Raw genomic sequence first — 15,719 nt, forward strand, 5'->3', positions numbered from 1 at the left:
CCACCATGCTTGACTGTAGGGATGGTATTCTTGGGGTCGTATGCAGTGCCATCCAGTCTCCAAATGTCACGTGTGTGGTTGGCACCAAAGATCTCGATCTTGGTCTCATCAGACCAGAGAACCTTGAACCAGTCTGTCTCAGAGTCCTCCAAGTGATCATGAGCAAACTGTAGACGAGCCTTGACATGACGCTTTGAAAGTAAAGGTACCTTACGGGCTCGTCTGGAACGGAGACCATTGCGGTGGAGTACGTTACTTATGGTATTGACTGAAACCAATGTCCCCACTGCCATGAGATCTTCCCGGAGCTCCTTCCTTGTTATCCTTGGGTTAACTCTTCGGACAAGCCTGGCCTCGGCACGGGTGGAAACTTTCAAAGGCTGTCCAGGCCGTGGAAGGCTAACAGTAGTTCCATAAGCCTTCAACTTCCAGATGATGCTCCCAACAGTGGAGACAGGTAGGCCCAACTCCTTGGAAAGGGTTTTGTACCCCTTGCCAGCCTTGTGACCCTCCACGATCTTGTCTCTGATGGCCTTGGAATGCTCCTTTGTCTTTCCCATGTTGACCAAGTATGAGTGCTGTTCACAAGTTTGGGGAGGGTCTTAATTAGTCAGAAAAGGCTGGAAAAATAGATAATTAATCCAAACATGTGAAGCTCATTGTTCTTTGTGCCTGAAATACTTCTTAATACTTTAGGGGAACCAAACAGAATTCTTGTGGTTTGAGGGGTTGAATAATAAATGACCCTCTGAATAAACTTTTCACAATTTAAAAAAAAAAAATAAAAAAAGAAATAACATTCTTTTTTGCTGCAGTGCATTTCACACTTCCAGGCTGATCTACAGTCCAAATGTCACAATGCCAAGTTAATTCCGAATGTGTAAACCTGCTAAATCTGCAGGGGGTTGAATACTACTTGTAGGCACTGTATATTTCATCATAGGAAGCTATTGACTGTGAATTTTCTAATATTGTGATCTGATTGCAATTCGGAAAAATAATCTTCCAGGATTAGTTTACGGGAAAACTTAAAAAATATATAAAATGAAACTGATAGACAAGAATGAGTGGGATTAAGTCCTTGTGTGATCTGACAGCCCACTCGGCATCTCTCCAGTCCACTGCTACTTTCTCTCCGGTGGGCTGGACCTTGTAGTTGCAGAGGCAGCTGACATCACGGAAAAGACCCGTCTCTGTACAGTTGTGCTTAATATAAACCAGAAGAGCTGAGAAAGATTTAGAGAAAGCCAGAGCACAATAGTGGAGAGAACTTCATCTGTCTGTGTCACTGAATCCCGCTCCATCTGCAGAAAGCACATCTGACTTTCCGAAGACTTTGCTGCAAGCAAAACTCAATCACCGGTAAGTTTTCTAAATTGGAATAAATTAATTGAATGAGTAATAATCAATTACCTAAATCAAGGACTAGTAATATCAAGCAATCTTATTATCATGTAATTCCTTTGAAGTCGGTGATGCAGATTTGTAAGTTAGGAAAAAAATAAATTTCTTAGTCAATGATGTAAGTGCATAAGAAAAGTAAAAACAAATGTTTGATTTCTTATACCGTTATGCAACATAATTTTATGGAAATGTTGTTTAGTTTAATTTATACAGATGTAGCAGAGCTAAACTTGTCATTGTATAATCATTTTATATATATATATATATATAAATATATATATAAAAATATATATATATATATATATATATTGATTATACAATGACAAGTTAAGCTCTGCTGCATTTGTATGAATTAAACTAATAGACACTTTTTTTAATATATATATATATATATATATATATATATATAAAAAAAAATATATATATATATATATATATATATATATATATATATATATATATATGTGTATATATATATATATATATATATATATATATATATATATATATATAAAATATATATTACAAGTGCTGTAGTGGATTTATTGTATGGAGTCATTGATCAAACACTGGTTTTGTTGCTGATGCCAAATGCAGCTACTCTCTGAATAGGTGTGTATATAATGTACTAATACTCTGTATATATACATATATTTATATTATTTTCTATATACACTGAACAAAAATATAAACTCAACACTGTTGTTTTTGCTCCCATTTTTTTAGAGCTGAGCTCTAAGATCTAAGACTTTTTCTATGTACACAATAGACCTTTTTCTCTCAAATATTGTTCACAAATTTGACTAAATCTGTTTTAGTGATCACTTCTCCTTTCCGGACCACCATTCCACAGGCCACAATCAATAACCTGATCAACTCTATGCAAAGGAGATATGTTGCACTGCATGAGGCAAATTATGGTACCCCCAATATAAAACTGCACATTTTAGAGTGGCCTTTTATTGTAGCCAGCCTAAGACACACCTGTGCAATAATCATGCTGTCTAATCAGCATCTTGATATGCCACACCTGTGAGGTGAATGACTTCTCTCACCAAAGGATAAAGGCCCAGACACACACAACGACTTACCAGCGATCCCGAAAACGCTCACTATCACAGATTTAGACAGATTTGAGAACAATACTTGAGAGAAAAAGGCCTTTTGTGTACAGAGAAAGTCTTAGATCTTGGAGATCAGCTCATGAAAAATCGAAGAGAAAACAAAAGTGATGTATTTATATTTTTGTTTGCTGTATACATGTGTATGTGCGTATTTATGTGTGTATATGTATGTGTGCGCATATATATATATATATTCATTTATATGCATCATAGTAGATAATGTCTAATGTCTTGCTGTTACTTACTAGACCTATATACTGTTTGTGTGTGTATTTTTTCATACATACATATATATGTATATATATGCTACTCACAAACAGACAGGGATATTTGGCTATCTGGTGAAGTTTGAGGGTGATCTCAAAATGCGATCTAAGTTCCATCCAAACTCTTGGATGCTGATGTCCAATGGTTCAATGCTTCAGTACTTTTTGCACAGCTTGCTGTTCTCAAACAAGGAGCTTAATTGCAAAATTCACAGCAGGTGTGTGATCCATGGATCACCCAATAAGTTTTGGGGTTCAATTATTTAAACAGCCCTCCTCATCATACTGTTCACATTTTGACATCATGAGACCAAAATGATACCTAACAATTGATGAACAGTACCGCACCATTACAAGACTACAAGCAGGATGTTCTCAGATGGAAGTGACCCCTGAGCTTAGAGTGTTACAGAGTGTCATCAGCAGGTTGCAACAGAGATACAGAGAGACTGGAAGAGTCACAAAAAGGCATAGACGTGGACGTCCTTTGCCAACATCTCATACTGATGACCGCTTCATTGTGAATAATGCCCATTGGAACAGGACGATGAATGCTACACAACTTCAGGCACATTTAAGGGAGGTTAGAGGCACCCAAGTGTTATGACAGACCATTCAAAACCATTTACATCAGCAGGCTCTATGAGCTAGATGACCTGCAAGGATACCTTACCACACCACAAGGCACAGGTTCACTGATGAAAGTCGATTCACGAAGGAAAGGGCTATGCATCAGGCACTGTTGTCACCAGGTGGGCCTTTGGTGGTGGTGGTGTTACAATGTTGGCTGGTATGTCTAGTCAATACAGAAATGTCCTACACTGACAATGCTCCAGGTCATCAAAGTTGCATCATTAGGGAACGGCTGCTGGAGACTGGAGCACCTGAAATGGAGTGGCCTGCACTTTTTCGAGACATGAATCCCATAGAAAACCTATGAGATCAGCTGAGTCGCCGAGTAAAGGTGCCTAATGTGATACCATGCCCCAGCAGACAGGAACTCCACTTCTCCACTTGTGAACAGCAGGAGACGTCGTTGTCAGCTGTAATTGATGCTCAAGGCCACATGACAGACAATTTATTGAGACATTGACAATTTTTTGGGTGGTTTACCCACTCTTGTTGGCCTTTGTTTCAATAAATTGATTGAGATGAGAAAATTACCATTGTATACTTCTACTTAAAAGCCCCACTTTCTTGATAAGATATCACTGTAGTGCAAATTTTTTGTTTTACATCAATTTCACCCAAAAGGCAAATATCACAAACTTTTTGCGAGTAGTGTACATATATATATATATATATATATATATATATATAATATATTCAGATAGTTTATATACGGTATGTTGTTTTTATCGGTAGCAATAGCTCATAATAATGCACAATTCCGTCTGTTTTGGAGGTGAAAATGGAGCCCTTACTGTTTGGGCCCCTGTGGGACTGCACAGGTTGCACCAATGGTAAATCCCCTGTTGGTCAATGTATATATTTTTATATAGTAATACTGTAGTTAATAATGTATCATGTCTGTTACATCTTGAAATGCATGCTTGTAGTTACCAAACAGTTGGATACTTTCTTACTTACCTCCACATCATATAATTAGTATACTATAGTATCAATATAGATGTAGCAGAGCTGAGCTTCTCATTTTGCAGTTTACATATATCATAGGGCTGCAGGTAAAACTACTATAGCATTTAGATTATTGCCATATATATTCAAATCCCAAACAATGCAGTTCCATCTCTGCTTCCTCGGTTTAAGACTTGTGAATCATTAATGAGATTTTAGTTTAATATTAGCATCTTGGTTATTATGCATTCATTGGATAACAAGAATGGACTGATTTTTAGCCGTCAGTCAGTAACTGACACTTGGAGGGGATCTTACTAAACATGGTAGTAGAATGAGGCGATGTAGAAAGTGTTCCCGCATCCAGGAGGTACACATCACAGATGCTGCTCCAAGGCATGTTTAGACAGTCAAGGCTAACCTGTTGGCTGCTGTGATTTGTTGTATTATCAGGCTGTTGAATTTATGAACATTTTCCATCTGCCCCTAGTGGTCACTCTGTGTAATGACAAGCTATGAAAACAAGGCAAAAGTTTTAACTACTGGAGAGCTCCAAGTTTGAGACTGCTGCTACAGTCCATTGAGAGGTTACTTCTTCTTGTTTCATGCTTATTGTTCAGAATTCCATATATATATATATAGGTATACAGAATAAATTCCCCAATACAAGCCTTGCATTTAATTCTTACAGGATACACACAATCTAAAATGTTATTTCAACATCTCTTTTTCCATCCGTAGGGAAACACGATGACACTGAATGTGACAATGCGGCGCAACAGCACAACAGTGCAGAACCAACAACGCTGGAGTATTGCGGCCGATGGAAAGAACATTCATGTCCAAAAAAATCCTAATGTTCACCTTAGTCGAAACTACACCATAAATCATGCAATGAGACCGGAGGATTACTACCGAGGCAGCTGGTCCTCAGACTCATCCGACTCCGTCATCTCCTCCGAATCTGGCAATACTTATTACCGCGTGGTGCTCATCGGGGAGCATGGCGTTGGCAAGTCTACCTTGGCCAGCATATTCGCCGGTGTGCCAGATACTTTGGACAGTGACATGTTAGGAGGTGAGTTTTCCTTATGTGGCTGATTTCTTTATTCTAAAATATTAAAATGATTAATATACTTTGTTTGATTTAAAAAAAAAAAAAGAATTATATACTTTAGGGTCGAGTGACATGACAGAGAAAAACTGGCCAGGGCAAGTGATGTCAGAGCTACAGCATGGTGGCATCTCATGAGCCTCTTTCCTGATCGACTAATCTGAAGGGAGATCTGCAGGACCATTCAGCTGTTGTGCCCTGTTATAATGTCTGATGGTCCGACCTCTTACAGACCCTGACCACAATTCAAGAACAATGAGATCATGGGGATGAGGTCTTTGGTAGCGCGATTAGTTAGCAAATGCACCTGACTCTCCCACAAAGGCGGTTGTCAGTGAAAGATCGATGGGGCATGTTGGATTTCAGCATGCCTGATCCTTTTGTTTTCATAGGAAATAAGACACTACCTCTAATGTTAGGGCAATCAAAAAGCGTCTCCCATGATTATCTGTAAAATGGCAGAAAGTGTTCATTTTCCCTTCAGAGCCACCACAGGGGAAGCTTAGTATTACCCAATTCCCACTAACTGGCATATCTATGTAGTGAATTGATGTGCTATGTCCTCCAAAGTGGGCGACAGGCTCTTCATAGTAAAGCGGGCTTTACACGCTGCGACATCGCTAATGCGGAGTCGTTGGGGTCACGGAATTCGTGACGCACATCCGGCCGCATTAGCGATGCCGTTGCGTGTGACACCGATAAGCGATTTTGCATCGTTGCAAAAACGCTAATCGGCGACATGGGGGTCCATTCTCAAATCTCGTTACTGCAGCAGTAACGAGGTTGTTCCTCGTTCCTGCGGCAGCACACATCGCTGCGTGTGACGCCGCAGGAACGAGGAAGCTCCCCTTACCTGCCTCCCGGCCGCTATGAGGAAGGAAGGAGGTGGGCGGGATGTTACGTCCCGCTCAGCTCCGCCCCTCCGCTGCTATTGGGCGGCGGTTCAGTGACGTCGCTGTGACGCCGCACGGACCGCCCCCTTAGAAAGGAGGCGGTTCGCCCGTCACAGCGACGTCGCCGGACAGGTATGTATGTGTGACGGCTGTTGTGCGGCACGGGCAGCGATTTGCCCGTGTCGCACAACAGATGGGGGCGGGTACCCACACTAGCGATATCGGGACCGATATCGCAGTGTGTAAAGTAGCCTTTACTCTCCACTCTGGGTAGTTAATAAATGTACTGAATAGTGGACCACCTTCTTAACTTTAAACTATAATGGAGAATGATATGTCCAGAATGCCTGCAATTTAAAAAAAAATGTTTTCCCATAAGAACCAATCACCATGCAGTTTTCATATCACCAGAGCAGTATAACAAATTGAAGCTGATCTCTGATTGGTTGCTTTCGGAAACAAAGATGGCTTTTATTTAGGCAGTTTTGATAAATGAGGCTTTTGAATGTTTTATTGTATCTTGATCTATGACAAAGCGATCTATGACATTTTTCACACTTTCTCATTGGGCAGAATAAGATTTATTTCACTTTTTTTGTTGAGAAAAATGTTTCTAAAAATCTTTCCATTTTGCCATACACATTAAAATTTATGTGTACGAAGACCATCATGATCCATCCTGGGATGGATGACGTTATCCATTTATATTAAAGAAATAGTCTGGAAAAACATATACACTAATTTAAAATGGTTGTCCAGGATTAGAAAAAAAAACAATGACGGCCTTAATAAGAAAATAGCACAACATCTGCCACCATCTGTCCGGTGTTGTAGCTTTGCTCTTTTTGCTCTACTTTAGCTGAGATGCAATACCAGACAACCTATAGACATTTTTTTAATAGATGGTAGCCATGTTTTACCATTCCTGGACAACACCTTTAAATCAAGAACATTGCCATGCAATGCCCCTTCAGGCCCTGAAAAGAGTAGGCCTCATGTAGCAAAAGTGTATAAACAAAACCAGTCCTTGTTGCCCATGGCAACAACATTACCATGCCATGCAATGCCCCTTCAGGCCCTGAACACAGTAGGCCTCATGCAGCAAAACTGTATAAACAAAACCAGTCCTTGTTGCCCATAGCACCAACATTATCATGTCATGCAATGCCCCTTCAGGCCCTAAACAGACTGGGCCTCAGACAGTAAAAGTGTATAAAAGAAAACAGTCCTTGTTGCCCGTGGCAACAACATTACCATGCCATGCAATGCCCCTTCAGGCCCTGAATAGATTAGGCCTCAGACAGTAAAAGTGTATAAACGAAAACAGTCCTTGTTGCCCGTGGCAACAACATTACCATGTCATGCAATGCCCCTTCAGGCCCTAAACAGACTGGGCCTCAGATAGTAAAAGTGTATAAACGAAAACAGGCCATGTTGCTCATAGCAACAAGTCAGAGCTCAGCTTTAATTTCTCAACCTGTTGAGCTCAGCTTTAATTTCTCAACCTGTTGAGCTCAGCTTTAATTTGTTAACCCCCTCTATAGAGATGAGCAAAAAGATTCAGAATACTCTGGTCTGGCATCCAATTTGTTCATCTGTGGCAGTCGGAGAAGACCTGGCGCACTGGACACTTCTGCCGCTTACTAGGCCCCTGTGACATTGTAGTGGTCAACACCTGAGGCCTAGTAAGCAGCACTGGCACCCAAGAGGCCAGGCGAAGGATTTCTGGCAAAAAAGTAAACAATGCCCAGAATTGAATGCCACATAGGATCAATTAGGATGCCAGACCAGAGTAGCTCAATCCTTTTTCCTCGTCTCCATTGCTCTGGTCAAATGAAAGCAGCAAAGTGGTCGGTTGCTATGGGCAACTTGATGTCATACCTTAAATTTATTTTTTGATAAATATGGAGTGGCAGAGTTAAAATAAGTGCTCTAAAGCTTTAGCATTTCTGTTAAATGTGGGCTGATATCTGCTTAGCTGTGTCCATGTTGTGGCCTGAAACATCTCTTTCAAAGAAAAAGCATTTATTTTTACTTATCTTTACTTTTCTGTTAGCGCCTATGACCAGCTTTATAGCACAATGTTAAATATATCCATGAATACCCCCCCCCATAAATCGTAGCAAATTGTTACCATACATTTTATCTGATTCCATTTATTCTTAAACTGCCGAAGAAATAAATAATATACAGCGAGTATATCTCTCTGCAGGGAGAGCTGTAACTTATAGCTTTGATTTGGCGCCGGAGAGGTTAACAGTATGTTGTGCTCTGTGAGCAAGTATTTTCCATTACTGAACAAATCTGGAGTTTATCACCCTCCACAGTAGGAGACTTTGCAAATCTTCATCATGATGTTTTATTCCATGTGGTGGATTAATTTCTTGAAGATGTGGAAAATATGTTTTAAAAAAACTCATGGGAGCTTTTCTAGCCTGGGGTGCTGTGGAAACAAAAAAAAAAGAAAAAAGGGTGGCCTCAGAGCAAGTCACAAGTCACATTTGGAGTTTTGGTTATAATTAATCAGAACACAAATTACCTAAATCAGCCTGTATCTCTCCAAAACTACAACTCCCAGCATGTCCAGAGTTATCGCAACAAATGGAGAGAGGTAGGGTGTGCACCACTGTACTAAAATTATTTTACACTACTACATAGAGACACCCAGGGTCGGACTGGCCCACCGGACGGCAGGAGAATTCTCTGGTGGGCCCCTCTGCAGTAATATGTCACGTACCCTCCAAACATGATTAGTAGTTTGCACAATACACTTGTTCTACTGTGTACAGATAAAAGAAGTGTTTGATCATTAATTTCTCAAACTACCCAATATATTATTATATGGAAGCATAGGTGAATTTGTGAATGTAATATTTGCATGTAGTACATCAGTGGACCCCAGAGTAAATTTTACTGGTGGGCCCCTGCCACCCCAGTCTGACAGTGGAGATGACTACAAGAGGTGATCCCCAAATACCAGGGTAGGGAATAAATCAGGGGAGGTTTTGATGTGTTATATTAGGGAAGTGCACTTTAAGCAATTTTCTATATAAATGCAATTAAGACACCAATACATATATAAGCCTAATGTGCTATGGAGAAATTACATTCCCTCCAGTTTCCCTGCCTAAAATGTCAGCAAAATGGATGCACCATGTATAGCAACCTAAATTGTATAAAGGGTGTTTTCATGTGGCCTGTAAAGATTCAACGAAGAACGCCATTCACAGAGTATACAGAGAATGGCTTTATTTTTCTGTCAATGCTTGCTAGGTAGAAAGGAAATAGAATGGAGTATCCGTCGTTTTAATTTCAAATTTTATAAATCAATCGTCCACTTGAAAATAAACACCTTTGTAATATATTATCAGAGGCATCTGCTATTTTCTCCTCCTACATTGATCTTTCACGCTCAATTCATGGATAAAATCTATATTCAATGAAGACAGATTTCCCCAGAACTGAGACAAGAGATGGCTGTTGGTGCTTTTAAAATTCTATGGAGAAGGGAGGAGCTAGAGACTTTGTAAAAGACAGTCACACTTCTCCATAGAACTTTATGAGCACCAACTGTCATCTCCTATTTTAGTAATGGGAAAATCTGTAATCACTGAAGACAGATTCTACCTGTGAATTCAGAATTTTGATAATGAATGATCAGACCAGGAGGAGAAAGAAGTGGATTTTTCTAATAAAAATATATTACAAAGTTTCTTATTTTCATGTCTATTAAACCAGGGCTTCGAAATCTTCTGAAATATGACACACATGGAGGAAAATAACATAAGAAAATAAACCATTCTCATTAAAACACGTCATGTATGCCTATAGTGACAGTTATATAACCCCTTCCTAAGTACACTTGCTTTGTTAATCAGCAATGCCTTCACTATGCATAATATATGGTTTCTTTTTATTTTTGTCTTGTAGAGAACACATACGAGAGAACATTGATGGTGGACGGAGAAAGTGCAACACTGATTCTGCTTGACATGTGGGAGAATAAGGTATGACCTTGAGAAATATTTTATTGATACAATTTCTATACTTAAAAGGAATCTGTCACCAGGTTTTTGCCACCTAATCTGAGAGCAGCATAATGTTGGGTCAGAGATCCCGATTCCAGTGATGTGTCACTTACTGAGCTGCTTAGTATAGTTTTGATAAAATCACTGATTAATCAGCAGTAGATTATCATTACAGGACTACTTGGTGTTGTGCAGGTAGTCCAGAATATTCATGAGCTCAGTATAACTGCTACATCTGCAGCAGAGAAAATATTGATTTTATCAAAATGACAGCAAACAGCTCAGTAAGTGACACATCGCTGGAATCAGGGCTTAATTAATAATCATACTTTTTTTATGCAATTGAGTAACTGGGAAATAGATTAAAACTGGTACATGTGAAAAATAAGTTGTTTGTAGGATTCCGATTCCTGCTTGTATATATTTTCCTCAAAAGCATTGAATCTACCTACAGAGGAATGATCAGTACCAAAAATTACATTTTGTTCTTAGTGTCCAGGCTTATAATATTATTGAGAAATTAAAAAGCGAACATAGCATCACCTCTAACCATCTTGCTTTACAGGGTCAGGACAACTGGATCCAGGATCACTGCATGCAAGTTGGAGATGCCTACCTTATTGTATATTCCATCACAGACAAAGCCAGCTTCGAAAAAGCCTCAGAACTTCGTATCCAGCTGCGCCGGGCACGTCAGACAGAAGACATTCCTATCATACTTGTGGGAAACAAGAGCGACCTGGTTCGATGCCGAGAAGTCTCTATATCAGGTATAGTGATTGTAAACAAGCATTAATTTCTTTGGTAAAGAGGCGGATGGATGTGGTAATAAAGCAAGTGGGAGTCATTGAAAGAACTCTGTCAGTATAAAATGACTGTTCAAACTAAGTAAGGCTTTTGGTGCACTTTTGGGTTGGCTGTCAGGTTCAGTGCACCTTTCCATCTATCCTCTGGAACTTGTAAGGCCAGGGCTGACAATCAATGAAATGGGGGGGGGTTGCATACATACAAATAAAATAGGTGGGAAGGTGCTCTGAAATGTTTGGTCATGCTAAGAGGGTACTGAGCCATTGTTTGGTTTGAACAACAATTTTATGCTGACAGAGTCCCTTTTAAAAAAAGTCTCCAAAATATGTCTTCCTATGATAATACTGAACTGCTAGATCACAAAGCACAAGGTACCGTCATGGGCACCCTAATGACCCTGGCAATAGGGCAACTATCTCCAACTATTGTCAAAACTATTATTAACCCACTGTTTGAATATATATGTATATATGTATTTGAATAGTAGGTTAATAATAGGTTTGATAATGCTTTTCAATAGCTGCCCTATCGCCAGGGTCATTAGAGTCCCCATGACAGTACCTCATGGTCTGCGATCTAGCAGTTCAGAATTATCAGAGGAAGACATATTTTGAAGACTTATATATATATATATATATATATATATATATATATATATATATATAGGTCCCTGAGTTAGGATGAATTTCTCATTTTGGCCCGTTATCAATTATATCGCTTAGTAAACAGCAACTACTTTTCTACAAGAGGATTTGACTTGTAATGCTGTGAAATTTGCTCCATAGAGCTGCTACAGGGAAACTGAGCAATTTCTGGGAAGTTCCTTCAACAAAAAGGCATGGTTCAAAGTGAACAGCCACTTTAGGATAATTGAATATATGTGAATGGCGTCCAATGAAATACTACACAAAAATATCTTGTGTTTTGTAGAAGGACATACTGAAAACTATCGCACTATATTGAATATTTGAAGTCCGCTACATCTGCTTTGCACCTCAATTTTTTGTGCACAGTTTAAAATAAATTTACATCAACACTAACATCTCATATTTTCTTTTTCCAGAGGGAAGAGCCTGCGCTGTGGTTTTCGACTGCAAATTTATTGAGACATCAGCTGCCGTCCAGCACAATGTAAAGGAATTGTTCGAAGGGATTGTGAGACAGGTGCGATTAAGGAGGGACAGTAAGGAGACGAATGAAAAGCGTCTGGCTTTTCAGAAAAGGAGGGAAAGCATCCCCAAGAAAGCAAGAAGATTCTGGGGGAAGATCGTAGCCAAGAAAAACAAAAACATGGCTTTCAAGCTAAAGTCCAAATCTTGCCATGACCTTTCCGTACTATAGACCCCTGTGGACTCTGTGCGACTCGTTCACTATGTTCTCTTGATGGACGCTATTTGGCTATTTTGGGAACTATAAGCAATCTATATTAGATTGAATATTGCCACAATTTAATTGTATTTTCCGCAGCCAGGATGATATTTTTACTGTTTGAGATGGACATGATTTTTTAATATTTATATGCATTAAGGCCCCATGTGCCTGACTTATATTTGTCTACACTACATGGTTTGTATTGCCTTTTTTGTTTTTTTTGCTCTGTATAAATGGCCTGAGGCAGTAATCTCCAACCTGTATAACTACAATTTCCAGCACGCCGTGACAGCCACGGGTCCAAAACACACTGAGTTATGGTACCTTAGAATTCTTTACTATATCATATGGCGTTTGTATGTCAGCAATACAGGAAGGCATGGTATAGAGGGCAGACTTAGATGTGGCATTATGATGCACAGGGAGGAGATCAGGGCTAATGGTTTCAACTATTGAGTCAATTTAGGTAGATGCATAAGGGGTGTAAATAAAGTTTAGACATACGCTATGCAGTACCAGCGTTTTACTGATTGCCAGGCAATATTTTTACCTTGACATCTTTTTATTAGGCTTATAGTTCGAAATATAATTTTTTTCTTATTTTTTTCTAGTTATATTAAAAAATATAGCAATTTTTGTCCAAGATTATAACAATTGACATGAAAAATGTGAGGATGGAAGGCACTCACTAGTTTTTCTTGCAGAAAAATTCACATTTATTCTTTTTAGAGAAGGAAAAACATCCTAGGAAGGAGGGGGAGAAGGAGACACGGAGCACACAGACGACAGCTGTTTCGCACCGGCAGCCGGCGCTTTGACAAGTCCTTCCTAGGATGTTTTTCCTTCTCTAAAAAGAATAAATGTGAATCTTTCTGCAAGAAAAAACTGGTGAGTGCCTTCCATCCTCACATTTTTCATGTTGATTGTTATATGCTTATCCTTTGAAGTTGCCCCGCCAGTTGCAGACCCGTACTCAGGAGTTAAAAATCTGTTCACCAAGGCAGGTGAATGAGGTGCAGCGGAAGTTAGTGATCGGCTTTCCTTCTACCCTGGTTGATTTTTTTGTCCAAGATTACTTAGGATTCCCTGACCAGGATTGAACAAGTAAATTTTTCCAATGTATTTCATGATAATTTGTAAAAATTTCGTGCCAGTTATTCTTGGTGGCAAATATTGCTGCCATAAGGACAGTCACATAGCTTTAAACGGATTGTATGAGACTATAAGGGCCTACTTTTCTGCAGACTCAGTGCTCCTCTTGATCATCGGCTATGCCTAGTTTTGAAGTTGCTCTATTTCATGCCCCATTTTTTGCCCTAATATACCCACCTGGATTACCATTCAGCCATCTGTAATATTCATTGACCTCCGGGATGGGACCAGTAATGGTGACTATTTTTGGTTCACTCTTTTAGAGGATTCGAGAACTATATATATATATATATATTTTGCAACTTTAGTATAGGGTCAGTTTTTTTGGGCCCCCTAGAAGAAACGTGTCTGAAGGTCCACCTCCATTTTAACAGGAAATGTATTTGGCTAATTCTTGGAATCTTTCTTGTTAATATTATACACAGGACAGATCAATAATGGTCTAATAAATTATTTGGGAATCATACAATTGAAAATAAACTCTAGTGACCAATGTGTGGCTTTTTAGTCAACTCCAAGTGGACCTTTGAGGCTAGCCCATTGTGGTGTAAAAGTCTGGCCAATGGAGGATCTTTTGGTACACATTTTGTACACTTGGGGGCTGGTGTAATTCTGATAACTGGTACCTTTCAGAATGCAAATATAATATATCTTCAAACATACTACAATATACATAAATAATTTAGGCAAAAGAGAAAGTCAGGGTTACCGCATTGTTTAGTAACATCCGGACAAGGCGATGGACTATGGTACTGCTATGTACAGTGTCATATATGCAATATGGTCATATGCCTGGAACTCCAAAAAAAAATGGATGTTCCGATGAAACAGCTATTTTGAGCTTTCTTTGTTCTTGTCTTCATGGATAAGTACTGTCTCTTACTGTAGAATCATATTAACACTTTTATGGAGAACTGAGCCTAGTATTATGTTTCCAAAGTGCCTTACATTATTATCATTACAATTCTGCCTACCAAAGAGGAGATTATACAGGTCTTTTTTTACATTTGGACAGATCACATTGGAATATATTTAGATTCTAAAGTAACTCCATGGGTAACTGCGAGGAGAAAGGTTCCGTCACCTAGTAACCGCTTATATCTTAACTGTAATTTTTCAAACATTGTTTCAAAAATAAAGCATAAATCTGCGGTTGCTATGTGATTATTCAATATTCTTCATAGGTGTCTCCTGGGGTGCCTCTTATAGCACTAGCTTAATTGTAGCAAAGGCGTCAAGTGCCACCACGTCAGCAATCAAATTAAATAAAAAAAACCTCTTAGATGCCATGAAATGTATCCACGTGTTTGGCTATTCATTGACATCCTGCCTTCTGTGGTTAGACAGTTCCATTATAAAAGTTGCTTATTTTTAGCTTCCATTATAGCCTCCTTAGGAACGTTCCGACGTTCGTCACTTTGGATTGTACGGCAAATATGTATTTATTTAGTTTTTTTTTTCTCTTGATAATATTTTGTTAATGTCGATTTTGTAGAAAAGGACTTTTTTTACATTGTACTTTATGAAATAAAATGTTCAAATAAAAGATACATTTAATTATGGTTCAGTGCAGTTTGTTCTTAACTTATGATAAATGTGATGCAACAAAGCAGGGTGACATCTTATAAATCGTCAAAGGGCTTCTTTTTGTAGTCTGTAATCATGGAGAAACATAGATGTGCATAGGAGCTGTAGACACAAAACAGTATCATTCTGTATATTAAACTGTTAAGGCTGCTTTACATGCAGCGGCATCGCTAGTGATGTTGCTGGTGAAAGCACCCGCCCGCGTCGGTTGTGCGTCACGGGAAAATCGCTGCCCGTGGCAAGTGGTGTCTAGGTATAGTAAAGTAGCGATGCACTACGCAATGAAACCACCTATAGCGCCACCTGGTTGAAAACAACGGAGTTAGCATTTTTATCTCAAAAACGGAATGAGATAGAGAAAAAAAGTGAATTAAAAAATTGTAGGGCATCATCAA

General features: G+C 39.1%; 1 protein-coding gene across 1 annotated transcript; it reads left to right on the plus strand.

Moving 5' to 3' along the window:
- Nucleotides 1-1,253: 1,253 nt before the first annotated feature.
- On the plus strand, nt 1,254-15,288 carry GEM (GTP binding protein overexpressed in skeletal muscle). The gene is made up of 5 exons (XM_075353042.1): nt 1,254-1,362; nt 5,114-5,450; nt 10,310-10,386; nt 10,973-11,177; nt 12,278-15,288. The coding sequence occupies exons 2-5, from the start codon at nt 5,123-5,125 to the stop codon at nt 12,553-12,555; spliced, it is 888 nt and encodes a 295-aa protein (XP_075209157.1). The 5' UTR covers nt 1,254-1,362; nt 5,114-5,122; the 3' UTR covers nt 12,556-15,288.
- Nucleotides 15,289-15,719: the final 431 nt, after the last annotated feature.

Source organism: Anomaloglossus baeobatrachus, chromosome 6 (assembly GCF_048569485.1).
Source record: "Anomaloglossus baeobatrachus isolate aAnoBae1 chromosome 6, aAnoBae1.hap1, whole genome shotgun sequence".
Taxonomy (NCBI): domain Eukaryota; kingdom Metazoa; phylum Chordata; class Amphibia; order Anura; family Aromobatidae; genus Anomaloglossus; species Anomaloglossus baeobatrachus.

Bases quoted from the DNA above. Each gene is read 5' to 3' on its own strand.
- GEM (XM_075353042.1), top strand. From the start codon at position 5,123: ATGACACTGAATGTGACAATGCGGCGCAACAGCACAACAGTGCAGAAC. The intron at 5,451-10,309 runs GTGAGTTTTCCT...TTTGTCTTGTAG, and splicing joins GGACAGTGACATGTTAGGAG to AGAACACATACGAGAGAACA. The intron at 10,387-10,972 runs GTATGACCTTGA...CTTGCTTTACAG, and splicing joins TTGACATGTGGGAGAATAAG to GGTCAGGACAACTGGATCCA.